Source organism: Echinococcus granulosus (genome assembly GCF_000524195.1).
Source record: "Echinococcus granulosus chromosome Unknown EG_S00016, whole genome shotgun sequence".
Taxonomy (NCBI): domain Eukaryota; kingdom Metazoa; phylum Platyhelminthes; class Cestoda; order Cyclophyllidea; family Taeniidae; genus Echinococcus; species Echinococcus granulosus.
In genome coordinates this window covers 191518-209442 of record NW_020170396.1, presented here as the reverse complement: position 1 = coordinate 209442, position 17925 = coordinate 191518, and the positions used below count along the sequence as shown (strand labels likewise).

General features: G+C 40.2%; 1 protein-coding gene across 1 annotated transcript in view; it reads right to left on the bottom strand. All coding sequences in view use genetic code 11, as the record gives it.

Annotated features, from left to right (window-relative positions):
* Positions 1 to 478: 478 nt before the first annotated feature.
* Positions 479 to 17925, bottom strand: part of EGR_03159 (Transmembrane protein 184C) — a gene marked incomplete at both ends in the record, with an annotated part of 44579 nt that continues 27132 nt past the window's right edge. The window contains 17 exons of the mRNA XM_024492408.1: positions 479 to 706; positions 1590 to 1814; positions 1948 to 2037; positions 2316 to 2387; positions 2535 to 2778; positions 3077 to 3285; positions 3361 to 3546; positions 4190 to 4304; positions 4918 to 5052; positions 5231 to 5378; positions 8341 to 8442; positions 10733 to 10812; positions 10899 to 11009; positions 11332 to 11391; positions 11765 to 11890; positions 12480 to 12596; positions 16027 to 16215. Of these exons, the coding sequence (XP_024353082.1) occupies positions 479 to 706; positions 1590 to 1814; positions 1948 to 2037; positions 2316 to 2387; positions 2535 to 2778; positions 3077 to 3285; positions 3361 to 3546; positions 4190 to 4304; positions 4918 to 5052; positions 5231 to 5378; positions 8341 to 8442; positions 10733 to 10812; positions 10899 to 11009; positions 11332 to 11391; positions 11765 to 11890; positions 12480 to 12596; positions 16027 to 16215 (2437 nt within the window). The remainder of the gene's footprint in view (positions 707 to 1589; positions 1815 to 1947; positions 2038 to 2315; positions 2388 to 2534; positions 2779 to 3076; positions 3286 to 3360; positions 3547 to 4189; positions 4305 to 4917; positions 5053 to 5230; positions 5379 to 8340; positions 8443 to 10732; positions 10813 to 10898; positions 11010 to 11331; positions 11392 to 11764; positions 11891 to 12479; positions 12597 to 16026; positions 16216 to 17925) is intronic.

Below are 17925 nucleotides of genomic sequence, written 5' to 3'. Positions count from 1 at the left end.
ACGACTCTTGAACCCAATAAATCAAATCACACTCACCACTTCGTAACATCGCAGACCCAAATAAGAATAAAGTAGTTCAAAAGATGGAGTGAGGCGCATCCACCTACGTATTACAATCCATGCATTACACGATTGCACTTAATAAATGTCCACAAGCTCCAAAAGAAATGGCGGGGATTTCTAGGCTGTCTAATATTTTACCTAGATCCACTAATTAAACAAAAACAATTACAGAAGTACTGTTGTAATCTCATTAAACAGTTCCAAGCTATGTTTTCCTTCTCCATAAATACAGGAACCGATAAACATAAATGAAAGTAATCACTCTCGTGCAATTATTCTTGATAAATTTCTATTATTCATCTTTCCATACCAATGGGAAAAAACGCTTACAAAAAACGCACTTTTTTTTAAAAAAGAAACACAAAAAATAGGTTCCTGTAGTACAAAATTGACATATAAAATGGCAACTACCGGGTCAGCATAATGCATGAGTAGGGGAGATAGGCACAACGGCAGACATCTGACGGAGAACAGTGAGCATTTGCTCCAGGACAGTGGGTGTTTGCTGCATGACCTCGTGTGACCTTGAATGGTTGCCGCCACAACCAATGAGAATTAGCTTTTGCTTGGCTCGGGTCAGAGCGACATTCAGACGTGGTCGTTCATTCAAAAGGGAGGAGAAAGATCGTCTTTTATCAATATCCTAAGAAGAAAGGTAGAAATTCAGGCAAGTAAGTAGCAGACGAAGTTTGACGAAAGTAGCGAGGAGTGACATGAGCTATTGTATGAACCACTTCAATAATGGAAGACATTGAGTTCAGGAACCAAGAGTGCTTTCAGCGCTTTAAAATGACAGCTACGTAAAATACCTGAACTGGAGAAGAAGATGAAAGCGATTGAGTCTCAAACCATTCAGTTTATAAACAGAAAGGTTTAAGGCTTAGGAAATCATTCAAGCCAATTCGATTGCACAAAAGATAAATTGACAAAATTGACAACTTATTTCAGTCAATGGATTTTATCCTAAAATGACTTATGAACTGTGCCGAGGGATTTCAAAATATTGGTGTATTAGGGTTACTGTACGGCATTATAAATCCTGCGACCGTTAAAAATATATTATCACACATTAATGCTTCTTCAATGATCATTCTATATTTCGAATGAATCACACAGTGGGTAGTTTGAAGTGTTTGATTAGTTTGGAACTGGCTATTTCAAGAGACAATTAGGTTCTTGAAAATGAGCCATCACCAAAAAAGACCACAGCTGCACTTTAGGTGGTTTAATTGAAACACTTGCGGTGAGAAAAAACGGACGGGTAGACTCGTCTTGCATAGGAGAGAAATGGTGTCTTTAAAACTTGATTTTAATGCTATAAAGCAAAAGCAATTTATTACTAAGGTGGCCAGTGGTATCTACAGTTTTGGTGCAGGGAGTCATCGAAAAAGTTTTAAATGCACACGTTGATTAAAATTCATGAAATGACGAACATTTTAGCTTCCTTGTTAAGTTTCAAATTACATCCAAGTGGCAAGAGTGCCAGTAATGAGCAATACACAGACGTTAAAAAAGGTCGGACTCACGTGCTGGGACCGGGATTGGAGGCAGTCAACGAAGGAGACGATGATGAGAGACTTATCACGACCCTGAAACTGGTCAGCGGTGCTCACTTCCACCAACCCAATGCAGCAACGATCACTGCCACCATCGCCATTGATACTACTTTTGCCGTGGAGACACTGACGCAAGGCATCAACCTGCGCGCGATAAGGGGCTATCACTCCAATTTCATCCGCCTCCACGCCTCGCTTCAGAGAGAAGATTATGAAAGAGAAGGACAAAAAATTACGTTTGAAACCACTATTCTCCGGTGCCAATCGGTATTTTTTTTACCTTAGATTATGATCAGTTCAGGGCGATTAGCAAGAAGAGTAAACTTACCTGAGTCAAATTCGTAAATACTTCCTTTACAATCTCAATTTCTCGATAGTTCACATTGGCGTCGAAGGGGGAGGCAGCAAGGTTACAAATCTAAAACAAAATAAGACAATATAAATGAAGATGTAAATGCTGTTGACATCCAAGGAGGCCATCCATTGTGACAAAACTCTACCGCGGTATTTTGTCTACGAGACACTAGTAATGATTTGAAATTGCCACCTTCATAAAACAACTTTTTCAACCGTAATTAAGGCGCAGTAAAGCCTGCCAATTCTGATGACAACATATTAATTTAATGTCTAATTTCACATTAACAAGCAAATAAAATTGAATAGGAAAAGGGGAGGTTCAAAGTCACGATGACTCACACCCTGAGTATCCAGAAGTATGACGGAGTCGGCAAGATCCGGTGAAAGAACCCGAGTGAGCCAGCCCTTCGGCTAAAATTGGGGTAAAGCAAACCAAAGATTAAAGGTAGGGAAATATTTACATTCGCTTTTGTCAGAATTCAGTGTTTTGCCAAAAAACTACGGTTACTGATAACTTTGAGTAGAGACCATTAAGATAATTCAGCTGCAGAAATTTACCGGATCAACAACCTTCAGTAGCTTTAATGTCCGGTTGGCCACTTCATCTGAGGCACATTGCATTCGGCCATCATAAAATAGGGTATTTGCTAAATGTAGAATCTGGGAGTTCATTCGATACTGCGCCCTCAGTTGCACAAGACAACTGCCCATTGCATCCACCTCCTCTGGCGCCTGAGTGTCCGCGTAGTGTTGCGCAATCGGAGACAGAAGGGCAAAGAGACTAGTGTCAAATCCGCTTTCTCTAAATGCATGCAGAGAAAAGTGAAGAAGTAATGCTTACCAGAAGATATGTAGTTAAGCAAGCAGATATCCGTTTGTTTCGAAAGTTTTTTAACATTAGGAAAGACTGGAAAATTGCCTGTGGAGCTAGGAGCCCAAAAAATTTGTGTAGATATAATAATACCACTTTTTGTTACCGTATTAGATATCTTAATCTTATTTCCACCATCCACCCTCATAATCCGCCTTGCCAGTCTACACTTTCGAATTTGACTGGAGCACTGCAACTGATATTCATTTAGTAGACGGTACAACCATACCTAGCGGCGTTGGAGTGGACTAATGGAGGTAACTGATTGGCATCTCCTGCAAGGATAAACCGTCCCGAATTGGCATTCAATTTAAGCAGTCCACCCAGAGTTGTGGGTAGAAGGAGTTGTGTTGCCTCGTCCACCACGACCACATCAAATTGACACCTTTCCAAGGCCTCGTGACCCGCTGCAGCTAGCGCCGTGCAACCAACTATAGCCTGAAAGCAAAGGTCAACAAATCAGTTTAAGGTTCGGCAAAACACTTCGCGGATTTGGAGAGAATACGAATTTACCGCTTTGGCCATGACTTCGTCGATGAATTTGACGAGACGTGAGCATTCAGCAGTAGCCTTATTCAAATCTGCTTTGATGGAGGCTTTTGAAATTTCCTCTGAAAGTTGGCTTTCAAGATTGTGGGAATGTAGAAGTGGATTGACCTTCTCGTAGGCTCCCAGACGAACAAATTTGATTTCTGAATCCTGAAAAAAACAATGTTCTTAACACATTTGCCATCAGGGTCTTAGAGAAAAATTATCATCTCAACCCGAATGCTTCATTACCTTAGTAACACCATTTTTTCAGTGTTTTTCACTTTCAATTTATTACTTTTTAACAGGATTTGCAGAACCTTCAACATGACTGCAATCCGGTTATGATATGAAAGAAGCTAATAGAGATAGTAAATGTTACGACAACTACCCAAATCACAGATTTCTAAGTGTGAACACAATGAAAACGATATGGGAACTTTTCCATGTCTTTACAAATCACAAAGAACTGTGATATTATGAAGAGAATAAAACCAGGAGAAATTTTGAAAGGACTGCTATAAAACTGTATTTCATAAAGTGGGTTTTGCATTTAGGTTAAGCCTCTTAAAAAGAGGAAGGCGCATACGCTTTGGAATAACCTTAGATAGCACCCAGAAAATGGAGACCACCAGAGGAAATCCCAAACCCTCAAATAACGCCTTAAGCTAGTAGCAGTGAAATTCGACATAGGCAATGACTTTTAAAATACACGACTATCTCAGTCGCGTTAGCTAGGCTTCTATATGCATTCCAGAACTCATCAACTTGTAAGAAATAGGAGCAGTGTGACAGAATGAAGTGCAGGCGTTACCTTGAGAAGCCTCAAAAGAACATTGTCCACGGCGAGTGGGTGTGAGAGATGAGCAAAGTCTTCTTTCCTAGCACTGCAAGACAACGCAGGAGGACGGCTAGTGTCTCCGTTTTTCCTGGAATGGGAAATAATAATAGGGAATGAGTAAAAAAGTGAAAACCGGACCCTCAAAGGCCTGCGTTTTCCCCACATAAATCGTGGATTTTTGGTTCAGCACCAAGTATTGAAGAAAGAGATTTTGAATTTGTATTTACTCATTCTAAAACTTGGGTAAATACGAAGCCATACCGTCGAAAATAACTCAAAAGGAGACTTCTGTTTACTGTATTTGAAACTGTGAAATACCTTTAATATTTTAACACATTTCCATTACTTTTGATCAACCCGATCTCCACTATTCTCTTATCTGTCAGACAATCAGCCATCAATTTCGTCTCTTGCTGTAATCACCTAGTGCGCAAAACACACATTCCTGCTACAAATAAAGTAAAACAAAATCCGTGATGCTGATATCCTGAGAAGGCGATTGCAAAAAATAGCTTTTTCCATTTTTTAACCTCCCTTATCCCTCCTTCATTTGATCCACCCACTCACGGAATATTTTAGTATTATTTGATTGGTTGTTGCACCTCGTGAGACGTCAACATTGCGCATTAACTGGTTGTTCGTCGATCATGACCTACTCTTGCTGGAAATGTTGTCCTGCTTCGAGCTAGAGCTAGTCCTACCGTTCCAATTGATGCCAAGCTTTTGAATTGGGTCCATGCAAGACTAGAGACATATCAGCCCTGGTAGGGATACCCGCGATGTAAGAAAACGTTCCTGATTCGAACTTCTGTAGGTTTTCCTCTTCGTGGTTAATTCTAATTCATTTCTTAGTAATGGCTACAATCACATATAGATAGGCTTGAAATATGATAATAGCAACCATGAAGTTAAGATTAATTAAGTACTGAAAATACACAAGAATGGAACTACCCTGTGGCTCCATCACCCAGCTGGGAGCCACATGCACGAGCTGTACCCCCTGCTTACTCCTACTCGTCTGCAAATAAAGACATCAATGTTGGAATCTTTGCCTCATAATTGCTCTGATCGGGAGCTCGACAGGACCCACACTCATCAACACACAGACTAATTATAATAATTTTATTACTCTTCCTGCCATGTTTAAAGCGGAAACGCCAAACTGCATAGGGGTCACTTATATCCATCAAATTGTGCAAAAGTGTGTTGAACTGAACCCCGCCCAGCTACTGCGCAGGAGCTTCTGAAGATTCGACAGTGGCAAAAGTTAGAATGCCAACTCATCCACCCTCTTCGCCTGATCAGATTGGCGTTTCCCAACTGGCTACTCCACTCTGGCACATTCGTATTAATAATTCATGGAAAACGCTCGAGTCGTCTTAGTTATTCGTTAGCGAAACCACGTATTCGTCACAATTCACCCCTTGACAGCACGAAAAATAGCTTGGCGAGCCACTTTGGCTATTTTATGCATGATTCCAAATTTTTAAACAAAAAATGATTTTAAATTATGTACGAATAAAACCCCAGATCATAATTGTACAACTACAAAAGAACAATGAAAAATTTTAAAATTTGAACCCAAATGCTCACAAAAAGAATGCGTGTAAATCATTCATAAAATCACATCTAGAATTAGCAAAAAGTACAATTGGGATTATTAGAACATAAAGCATAGACTTGAATAAGTGGCACAAACAAGCGAGCCTCCTTTTAAAAGGTGAACACTTAACAACACCCGATCATAACTTGGTACTCCTATCCCTTGATTAGCCAGTAAAAAAAGGAGATTTAGTCAAGTTTGAAGTAATGGACAAATTGAATGCTTGAAGCTGTCTCCTGATAGGTAGCTTCCACTACGATTTTCCTTCCTCAGTTGATGTTCGCACAGAACAATAGCCTCGCCACTCACGTTAATCAAGAATGAAAGCTCCTGACACACTAATCTCTAATCCATTTTAACTAAAGATGACAGGCAATTCGTCATTATTATAAAGGCTGAAAGGTCTCCAAGTGACTCCTCCAGCTGTAGGAGATTCATCACCAAAATTAAATTACGTACTTGAACCATCTACAGTCAGCACATTCTACCATCGCAAGATACCGTGCCTCTATCCGAATGCGATGCTACAAATATAGCGCGAAGCTTCTAGTTCATCTTTAGAACCGAGGTCGTGAAGCAAAAAAAGGTGGGATCTCAAAGTAGCAGCAAAAGGTGTAGAGAAAAACATGAAATGCCAACATGGACTGATATGCATCCATGTAGTGCACGTAAACATTTGTACGCACTTGATAGGTATCCAGGCAGGAATTCTTTAGTCAGCCGTTATTCCATACCAAGTAGCAATTTCCGAATGAATCCCGTACAGAAGGCAGTGGAATAGTGAAAGGTTTTAGAAATGACGTCTACTCCACGAATGAGACATAAATGGACTATTTTCGTATTTCACACCCCTGTATCACGAAATTGCACCATCAATTTATCATAAACAGTACAAATTTTCGGGTTTTTAATATAAAATACCATTATTGCAGGAAAAAAGGGGAATTCTTTCAAATTCCATGCTCCCATGAAAAAATAACTGTAATGCGCGCAGGTCAGGCAGGAGTCACCTACGAAGACACGAAGTCATGCCACATGATGATCATATCATTTGCTACATTCCCACAAGGGTTATAGCTAAGCAAAAACCACCTGTTGACGAGTTTTTTTAGTATCTTTGCAAACAATTTGCTACATTCTATGGAGTAAAATTTGAAAAAAAAAACGTGCACCTGGTTGTGGATCATGGAGGGTAATACAATGATTGGCGATTCAAAAAATAACACTTCTACTACCCATATTCCAAGGAGATCAAAAATATAACAAATTTATCAGATAACGAAAAAAGTTTGAGGCTACGAGTGTAGTTGGTTGCAACCTGTAGAGAAGTATAAACCTCATGTCATTATTCATACATATCTATTATAAAGCAAAAATAGGTGTGAGTTAGTCTTTCGATGCTCTACGCTGTTTCCCGTTCTCTGCCGATTTCTGTTTATTTTGCGCTCATTGTCGTATCATCAAACATCGGTTGAATTTTACGGATGTGGTTCCAGCTCTTCTGCTTTCAAAACGGCGTTTAAAGGGATCCCAAAGGTAAAACAGAAGCTTCGCTTGTGGTATCCGGCGGCTGAACGCACCGCCCATAATGAGTTTGGATAAATACATTGATTCCGGTAATGAATCACTACAAGATATACGAGACATGTCGAGAAGGACTCTTTAGTGATGACAAAAATGGGGAAGTATGTGTTCATGTTGGTTTAAACAATTCAAAAGTAGCGTGGTGAGGACATCTTTTAGACATATTTAAATTGAGGAATGAAAAAAAAACCATTCACAAGCGCATAAATTGATAGTCGTCGTGGAAGCTGATCAACTGGTTGCCAGATGTGATGCATCAGCACATGGGAATAGGATTTAAAGACAATCAGTTTGGTCATTTCTTCCCTGACATGGGAATATTTGCTCTTTAGAAATGGGACAGATGTGATGGGTGGTGTGCATTAATAAGGTGATATTTCTCCGACTGACGCTTCTCAGTTTTAATGAGATGAGCAATAAACGGTTGTCTGACCGCATATGAAGTAAGTAACGGAACCGACAAGTGCATTTTATCAAAAAGGAATTTATCTATTTATTTATTCGTTGACTCATCATGACCAAAGAGTTACATCTATTTTCGTCACGCAACACTAAACTCCACTAGTTTCCAACACGAAAATATCCTTTTGGCAGAGAGAGAGGAGTCTGACATCAATTTTAGTCTATAACGACTCTGATGAAGAAGTCACCATGAAATTCAAATAAAAAAACACTTTGAAGAAAGACTAGAAAAAGAACGAAATGTAAAGGATATCAATGACACCACCTTAAAAATAAGAACAAAAACAAGTGCAAAGCTAATACCAAGCAAAATTATGGATAAATAAAGAAAGTTCACAAATTCCCATTTAAGAAGACACTTGTAACCACAGAGAAGCAATCATTCCATCATGGGGAAAAATTCCAACGGGTAGAAATGATATGAAATAAGTCCAAATCCGAGGCAAGACGAGAAGAATTATCAGATTTATCTCACCTGAGCCTGGAAATCCCTCGATGAGGGTGTAGTCCTTGGACATGAGGACGGAGAGAATGGCACAACGTTGGTGAATATTCAGAGGTCGCAAAAGCTTTCGAACTGAAGGAATAGCACAAAATAGTAATAATTATAAAAGAACGAAATTAGAGCAGTTTTTTAATTGAACTGTTGAATCAGAAAGTAATAAAAATAAAAACTAGTGGGAATCTTGCCTGGTGAAGCTGTCACGAATTCCTGAAAGAACTAAATTTTTTGTGGATTCAGGCACTCCCTTCTAAAAAATAGCACAGCAGTAGCTTTTCAGCAAACCACAATCCACTGATAGTAACCATAGAAATTTGAATGTTAAGTTCAGGATACGAAAATTACGGACATTCAAATGTTTCCCATAAATGCAGGGGGAAGGAATTTCGCAGAATATAAATAAACTATTCCGCAATCTCAACAACAAGTTAGTAGATAGCAAATGTAAAAAGCATGCCCTGTATGGAGGTTAAATGCCATGTCACAGTGGATAAAGTATGCGGATTTACACCCTACATCAACCTTCTACAAAATGCAAACAATAGCGTCGTTTCCAACAGACACGATCGCATGCTACCTGGGAAAGCCATAAATGGTAGTGGCACCGAAAAACTGACAAGGAATATGCAGAAAAGATTGCGAATATTTACGGAAAGTTGACAAAACATACTTTGAACTTCTAGATGCGAAAAGCTGAACAATTATTGTAACTAGGCGCCTTGCAGTTGGTTTGCACAAGTACTAACTGACTTTTACCGTCTTGGATACCTCGTTCCACTGTAGAGAGGAAACAAAACAACATGGCGCGGACAGAAGCTTGAACCATCAATGAATCCAGTGTTTGGCCATTAGAAGGCATTTTATTTTCTTAGAAGTGGTTTTAATCTCCTTAGTAATTTGTGCTGAGCGAGAACTGAAGGAGGGATTACCAACTAGTGACTTGGTGCGAAAACTTAATAAGGCTTCTGTTCCAGCATCATTAGCGCCTTTGCGGTGATTTGGGAAGTAGGAAAGCGAGGAAGGATTAGAAGGGAAGTTAATTGTGTGCATCAAACATCTTCACCAGTATTTGCCTAGTTTCCTGCATGAAATCGCCACCATCTAGCCTACTTTTCAAGAAACGAGCAAGAGTACAAATCCGTGATAAACGTGCTCTTAAGGGTACAAGTTAAGGAAAAAAAACGCATCCTGCATTTGGAGGGATAGAAATGTTACACCAGAATACTACAAAAATTAGCTCTTACAATTTTCCCCAAGTGTGCAAAAAGTAGATACAAAGTATATTAAGTACGTTGATGCCATTCTTAATTAATAAATGAAAAGGTTGGACATAAACATGTTTAATTCAATACAGACTTGCGTAGCGAAAGCGTGGACATACATCCGCGTAAGACTGGAATATCGCCGTGGTCACTAAGAGCGTTGTAATACGTGCTTGTTTTGAAGAAAATCTTTTTAGTAATAAGAGGGCCAGCTAGGCTAGCCTCGCGACCGATAAAAATCTTGACTCCCCACACAAAAAAGCCTTAACCACTTGTACAACCCCGACAACAGCAATGCATCATTTACGCACCGATCTTTTCTTCCCAAGAGCCAAAAACGGGAGGTAGATGGAGAAAACGGCAAACGTACTGCAGCCATCGCCGCATTTGCCTTACGCCAGTAGATTACTTCTCTTCTGATGACTTACTGGATTAAACCAACATTAGTTCTCTGCGATCTCGGTTCTTTACAACTCGATGTGAATTATTAACTATTGTGTCCATTGTTTGGGTTTGGCTAATGCGCAACCAAAATGGGAGCCTCTTCACCGCCACACCACTTTGTCCGAGAACATATCAGTTGTCTAAATGAGGGCGACATTGTCCCCACAATTCGTTTGCTGGTCCAATGGGGAAAAAACATCTCTTTCTTCAAAAATTGAACCCAGTTTCATTGTAAAATAATGTCAGATTCGAATTTCGCTATCCAAAGGGTTTATCAACTTTCCATCAAAGTGGACAAAGTTATTCAGAGAATTTTATTTTAAATCTCAATCACCTTTTTACTGTTAGGTAACGCAACTGAAATTGCAAGCTGCGCAGTTGTTGATGACCGTATAACCTGCATTGACTGGTCGTGGAGGTCACTTGTACTGAAGAAAATGGGGAGGTGGATGCTTATTTTCAGTTAAAGTGGCCTAAATTTTAAGCTCGATTTCGAGACGAAATTGACCACTAGAGAAAGGAATGAATCAACTGCTCAGATGAAAACAATCTCTGCACAAATTGTTCACCAGAAACTGCAAATAGCCCCTTCATCCAAGTCATTTTTTTCTCATAAATTTAATGAAACATCCAAAAAACTGAAGATTATAACAACTCACTTTGCAGCAGAGTCGTTTTCTTCAACGACTTTGTGAATCGTGGACAAGTCCGATCAATTATCAACTGTCTTAGTCGGGAGCTAAGTCAAAAAAGACGGGCAGAAAAGAATCATTCATCGAGGTAGCGGGTAGGCGTAGCCCTGACTGAGACCTCACAACAACTCACCACAGCTTCGAGTTTTCCATCAATCTCATCAGGTTGGAGAGGTTGATTTGCGTGGTCTTGTCGGAGACATATCGGTCCAGACGAAATCGCATGATCCAGGAGGGTAAAGGTCTATGCAGCAAAAGTATTGATGCCAACGGCGCATTTTCAGTCGACAGGGGAAACGGAAAAGGCTCAAGGTGTGAGAAATGTATTTAATTACCCACATGGTCGAATGACACATTTATAACTTTATCCCAGTTTCAGAATGGAAAGATTTTTCAGTACGCCAAAACTGCCTTAGGAATCCAGCATCCGCTGTCTTTTCAAAATCGCAAATACCCCCAAATGCCTATGCTTTGAATTTCAAAGAACATATTCGTCCATAGTGCAACTGTACGACAGGATGTGTGCCGATTGTCTAGGAGTAGGCTTTCCACACGCTGAGTGTTACTGAACAAAAGTGCCTGGCTGACGTGCTGTGGGCTGGGAATCGCTGGAGCCGGCGTCATAACTAAGGAAAGTACGAAAAGCTGTCTTCGAAAAGTTGGTACTACTCAAATCTCTTACTGTTGACCAAGAAGCATTCCATCATAGGATGCAATGTGTTTGAAGTATTTTCGGTGTGTAGATACCTGCAGGTTCTGTTTTTACGTCTTCGCTTACGGGAAACCTAATTACCACGCACTGTTCGTACGAACCCGCTGTCTTGATTAACGATGCCTGAAGTGGCTCACAGTATATGAGGTGGTGTGCAATAGTAGACCCCTTGTCACTTACTGCTGCGTAAACTACCGAATGGTATTAGCCCTTCTAAAAGCTATAAAACTAAAAACCATAATTTGATTTCAAGGTTCCTTAAGCGCCTATGCTGAACAGTTCCATACCTGTCGGTGGTGATGGTCAGGGTGTTGAGGGTCGTAGAGAAGGCGGTGAGGGAGGCCAGACAGAGGCCCACGTGACGACCGTTGTCGCTGCTGACTATCACGAAGTCACCCACGGACAAACCTTGGCTACAGGTAAGACAAAAAAGCAAATAAATCCAGTATGTCAAGAAAATAGATTACTTAACCGTTATTATACATCTTTGCCGTTGTGGTGGACATTAAAACACACCACATTGAATTCAGGATTGTCACAGGTCAGGACCAAAGTAGACCAGAAAAAAAATAATAAACCGTTTTAGTGTAATTCGTGACTGCTCTGCTTCCACTTCTGCGAACAAGTTCAAAGGTTATTCCTTGATTACCTAGCCATGTGGCTGTTATTGAGTAGAAATAAAGAGAAATCTGCACCTATCAAACTACTACAATGCTTTTTTAACGTCTCATTCGACCCATAGCCATAAGCTCTGCGAAAGAGAGCTTTATCCCTCTTTCGAGCACGGATGCCAGGAATAAAGGTCATTTATTCGTTGAGGTTAAGCAAAAAACTGTTAAATTTTTTCTACGGTGAGAAACTCTCACGATGGGCTTCGAGACCAGAGCCTCAAGATTGATATCAAACAGTCAACATCAACCACCATTCAAAAGTTTGTGCTCTTTACTCCTTTGAGATTGGCCATGAATGGCTCAGTATGCCACCAATCAAACAGACACTTACGTGGAAATTGGACCGCTGTCATGTCTTCGGAGGTAGATCGAAAATTCCTGCTCGTAATTTGACTTGATGCTGTCTTGAATTACCAATCCACGAATACCGCTCCCGTTCTTAACTCGGCTAAAATCAAAAAAGAAGGAAGCTGGCTGGATTAACTGTAAAACAAATGAACCAAATGACCAAAGTAGATGAAACCCGATTTCTTCTCGTTAAATAGACCCGAGATAATTGCAAAATTATCAGTCTCATTTTGCATTCAATTGGAATAGTGGGAGCTCACAGAAGTAAACAAAACCGGCAAAGTTGCATAAAACCGACGCAATATTAGGTTTCCCTTCCCAAATGAATCTACCCATTGTGCAGGTCGCTCAACGGGGAACACAAAAGATGAATTCTCAAAATTTTTAGTGTATAGGTCGCTAAAACGCCAACAATGCCTAGTTCTGCTGTTATACAGTTCTGATTCAAAACAAGGTACAAAAAACTCCATTATCTTTATTATTATTTTGAGTGTGAAGTAGTAAGAGTATAAAGACGTCTGTTTTAGAATTGGTGACTAGGAAAATGATAAGCTAGCCTGTACTGAGACCAAGGAAATGGGATTAACTGGTAGTAGGATGGTTACTTACATTGTGGCTTTTCTTGAAGTGAAAAAAAGGAACACAAGAGGTCAAGAGGTGTAGAGGATAAAACAGTACAAACAGCATGAGGGTAAGAGAAATTTTGTATTATAACGAAATGATTTACCGGATGAATGATTGTGGTATGAGCAGCAGTGCTTACACAATCACTAAGCACTGGATGCTCATCTCATTCATGTTTTCTATCCGAACCGCTATTAACCTATATTTGTTTGAATAGGAACAACAGCAGGTAGACTGCTCAAGATGTTTGAGGTTTGGTTATTGTTAAAGAAAGAGAAAAGTAAAGGCAGTACTCAGCGTGTTCAGTCAAATGATTAACGAAGGGCCAAGAGCCTAAAAAGGTGTGATTTCCGGTAGCAGAACATACTGCACAGAAATTCAAGTGATGATTTCTTCAGATGTGCAAGTCGCGTGGAGAAGACCCCTCAAGTGTCACCGCTGGTTGAGATAATTCGAGATGAATTTGTCAAAAACAACAATCAAACATGTTTAACATAAGTGATGAAACAATCCGTTTCCACCTACACGGCTCAGAAAGGGAAAATGGCGGTTGAAGCTACTAAGCGAGCGGGTGCCAAGTGCTTTAAAGGCTGGCACTTTGTTATTTTTCACCTTTTCCATGCAAGGTTTGAAAATGCACTATCCGCTTCGGGTTATTTGCTAACTAACGGGCCGCCCCAACTGCGATGAAAATCGACCCACTCAACACTCTTTTTACAACTCCAAGAAACACCATACTGCGTCCCTACAAGGTTTTTCTTAGCTGGTGTGTGTAGTGTATGTAGTGGACTACAAATTCAATTATCCACTTGCTGAAGACCAAACAAAAGTTACGACTGACATATATCTACTTGATACGTTGTAGCTACAAACAGCCAGGATTAGTCAACCAGTCCAGCAAAAAAGTTTCACTCCAATCTTTATTTCCACAACACTGTGCAAGAACTCATACTGCAACAAAACTGCCCTGCAAGAAGATTTGCCTGCTAGGTTGGATAAAGTATGGTAGTCAATGTTCTCCTGAAGTACTTCTCCAAGTGATGGTTATCTCCTCAGATTCGGATGGGATAGTCACAAAAGTGACAGATTAGAGTTTGAGAACAAAAACGAGGCAAAAACGGAAGTGGCTGAGGCCAGGTTCATTGCCTGAGGGACGAAAAGTTTTGTAAAAGTGGAATTTTAAAACCTTATGTTGATACCTAATTTTTACTGTGAAAAACCATGTGTCCTGCTATGCAAAGTCTAGATTTCAGGTTTTCTTACAATTGAATGCAACATAACTTCTGTAAGGAAATCCTTCGATGAACACCAAATCCTCATTCTCGACCCCAATCTCGGTGCAAACGCAATTAGGGAGGAGCTTGAAAAGACCAAGTCAAGCGAGTAGCCATTCGGTAAACACCACAATACGAATGAAGAACTACTAGAAAGGTTGTTAGCGGCTTTTATAGAGAAGTTCACAAAAGCTTAGTCAGAATTTGACGCAAGTAGCTACGGATTAGTATTTTCTACACCCACTAAAAACTCCAGACGTCAAAGGAGGGCGTAGCATGAGAAGAAACTCATCACTGGTGCAAGATGATTGAAACAACTTCAAAGGTTGTGACAGCTGTGTAATTTATAATTTTACCATCAAATTGTGAGAATGAACGAGTTCATTTTCACAAAACTTGTGTTTATGATGTGATAGAACTTTTACTGTTTGATGTACATTTTCGACTACATAAATTCCCTCGATTTATTGTTGTAAAATTTGGTAAATGCAAAGGGTTCTCCGCATACTGTTTCTAAAGATGCCTGAAGTCCAGATAAGCATTGCCATTTTAATATTTTCTAAAATATTCCCCAGTTTGCACCCCGGTTGAATTCATTGCATTGATTAACAATGACATGGAGATACACCCCATCTACACTGATAGGCACAGTAAGTTCAAGGTCATCCATGACTATCAAGCACTCCTCTCTCCAGCCAATGCACGTGCCCACAGATCCCTGGTCCTGAATGCGAATATGCTGTCGGTAATCAAGAGTTCATTTTCCCAGACGTATCTTATGGCGACTCCGGTTGGGATCTCGATCGCGGCCGTACTCAGACAGGCAAACACCAGTACACAGCAATTTTATTCACTACGGTTATTGTCGTTGCAAGTTATAATCCCATTTCTAGTGAGAAACAAGCTAGAAAATAACAACTAAACAGTAGGCTTTTCCTGAAAGTAACAAACATGACCCTGGTTGCCTCAGTTCCCGCCTCATTTTTGCCTCTCAACTATCCATGTAATCTCAGATGTGGTTTTCAAATGCCAAAAAAAAGTAATAATCATCGTTTAGAGGAATGCAATTAGAGGGATGCGAGGGATAAGGCAACATCCCCCGTCACATCCAATCCAAATCTGAGGCACAAATGTCCTTACGTAATTCGTCATTAGTACCAAGAATGGAGGGTGCATCAACGGAATTAAAATATTTACTTACAATATTTATTAGCAGCATGTCCTGTCACCCGATACCGTACCTTCGATAAATGAGACGAGAAAGTTCCTTTTCCTCTAGTAAACCGAGCTAAATACCGTTTGTAAGGTGGACAAGATGGAATCACATACATCAGACTTAATTTATGCTTGATGATGTAGAGATGGCATAAAAAAGAGGGAAATGGTAGAGAGCACAACGAAAAGTACCGCATTGACAGGCTGACACATATCCAACTATGCTTTGTGGTGCATACTTATCAACATTTGCAGGTATTACACAAGTTCCTACAGCTTATAACGAGTCATTGCAGTAAACCGCATTGAAAACCGCACCAACTTTTCGGTCACCTGAGAAGAGTGATTAAGGGTGCTTAGAGAAATGGCCAAAAACGTAATAATGTCAATTAAGAGTTGGTAAGGTACAAGACTTACTTCTCCTTTTCCTCCCCATCTTCCGCTTCAGCAATTTGAACAAGAACTTTGTCGACTCGATTTGCTGAGGTATACTCAAGCAGCTGAAGACGGGTCCAGTGGCGCAGGAAGGACATGCAATCCGCTCCAACGTGCCTCACGCGACTCTCCAGAAGATGCCGCATGGATACGTCCGAAGGAGGCGGCGTACTGGCCAAAAAGATTTCAAAGTAGCTCATTAAGGGGCAACAGTTAGAGGTCAATTTGCTAAATGAGTTTATTTGAAAAATGCTTAAGGAATTCATATTACAAATTTATTTACTAAGAAGTAATGAACGGAGACATATAATCCTTATAAAATGAGCTGTTAAGTGATAAAATCTTTGAAACCGGGAGGAGGAACAGTATACGGTCGTATATACTTAATTCTATCTAACAAGCTGAATGGCCATACAGGCTGGGAGAAGTTATGTCGTCCTAGAGTGAACATTACGGTAAGATCACAGTAATACTCTCAAGTCAGTTGCACCAGAGATAGAAGCGGCGTTCTGTTGTGCACTGGGTACCGTGGGAAGGAGTTGATGATAAGAGCATAGAATCGCTCCTGTTAGCACAAGCATTCGTCTGTGAGTAAATAAAAGTCTAAAAATATCTACAGTCAACCGCATTTCGAATGCAAAGCGCTCCAAGGGTCTAGTTAACTATAACCGCCACCAGGTGAAGATTACAGATACAGAATAACAGTATTTAAATAGATTGCGGCTGTCAGGTCGACCTGACACATGGGAATATTAGTTGGGTGACCAAGCACAAGAAATTAGACACCTATCGTGAAAACGACAAAAAATCGTCTAAAGGAGAGCTAGCAACTCGCGATAATGAATGGGCTCAATATTACGAACTCGATGGGAGACGCTATTAGTATACAAGGTAAGAAAAAAACGAAACGGTCGGGTGGAAAATCCTATATCAACTGCCTTTTGGGGCAAAAAACTACTTTTTGTGGGTCATAAGGCGACTCAGCAGCATCCATCAACAATCGCATACTTTCGGATGCTGCTTTGAGATCTTTACACTTCATCACTGATTGACAACCCTAGTAGACTGCGGGCCATCTGTTGATTCCATTCTTCACGATGAAATTTTTTAGCTACCCACTTGCTATTTAAAACAAATTCATGGTTTTGGAATGAACTGGATTTGTTTTTAAAATAACTTAAAAAATTCCATGATCACGCGTTGGATGTAAAGTGGCAGCACCATGCAATCGATGGGGCAGGCAATCACGACAAGTCACGTTTCACCACTCCCAAATGCCACGGGAATAAAGAACTGCGATAATGTCACCAGGGGAGGGGATAGATAGGCGTGTTTGGCTCCTAACAATAGTTTCTCCGACAACGTGGATTGAGGAATATGTGCAAAAAATCTGGAATCGTTTCGAATTAAAAAAGCACTGCTATTTGGTGAAAGAATGGGCTCCAGAAGGGATGCATGTCAATGCCAAACCAGCTAACCAATTTTCTTTCATCCTGTAAACGAAAAGTGATTGATGCTATTTTTAAATTCAACTAAGTATTAAATTGTGAATTCGACCGCATTCATTGCGGTCTCCGGTCATAATCTACATTTACTTGAAAGTCGAATGCATCAATGCATTTCATGGCCATATCCATTCCGTGGGATCCGTTATGTTGTGTAAGGGAATCAAATAATGGGGACTAAATCCAGGAAGCCTCTGGGATTATTTTAATCGCTAGTATAATTGCCATTATGATCTGTGATCCTTTCCCAACGATAAACAATTTCATTTATCCCACACCTACAACATGTTTTGCCCCTAGAAGCAATCAGCCCAGCTCTAGCCGCCTCCGACCCTACATTACCTCCATTCCCAAAATATCTTTTTCGAAGATAAAT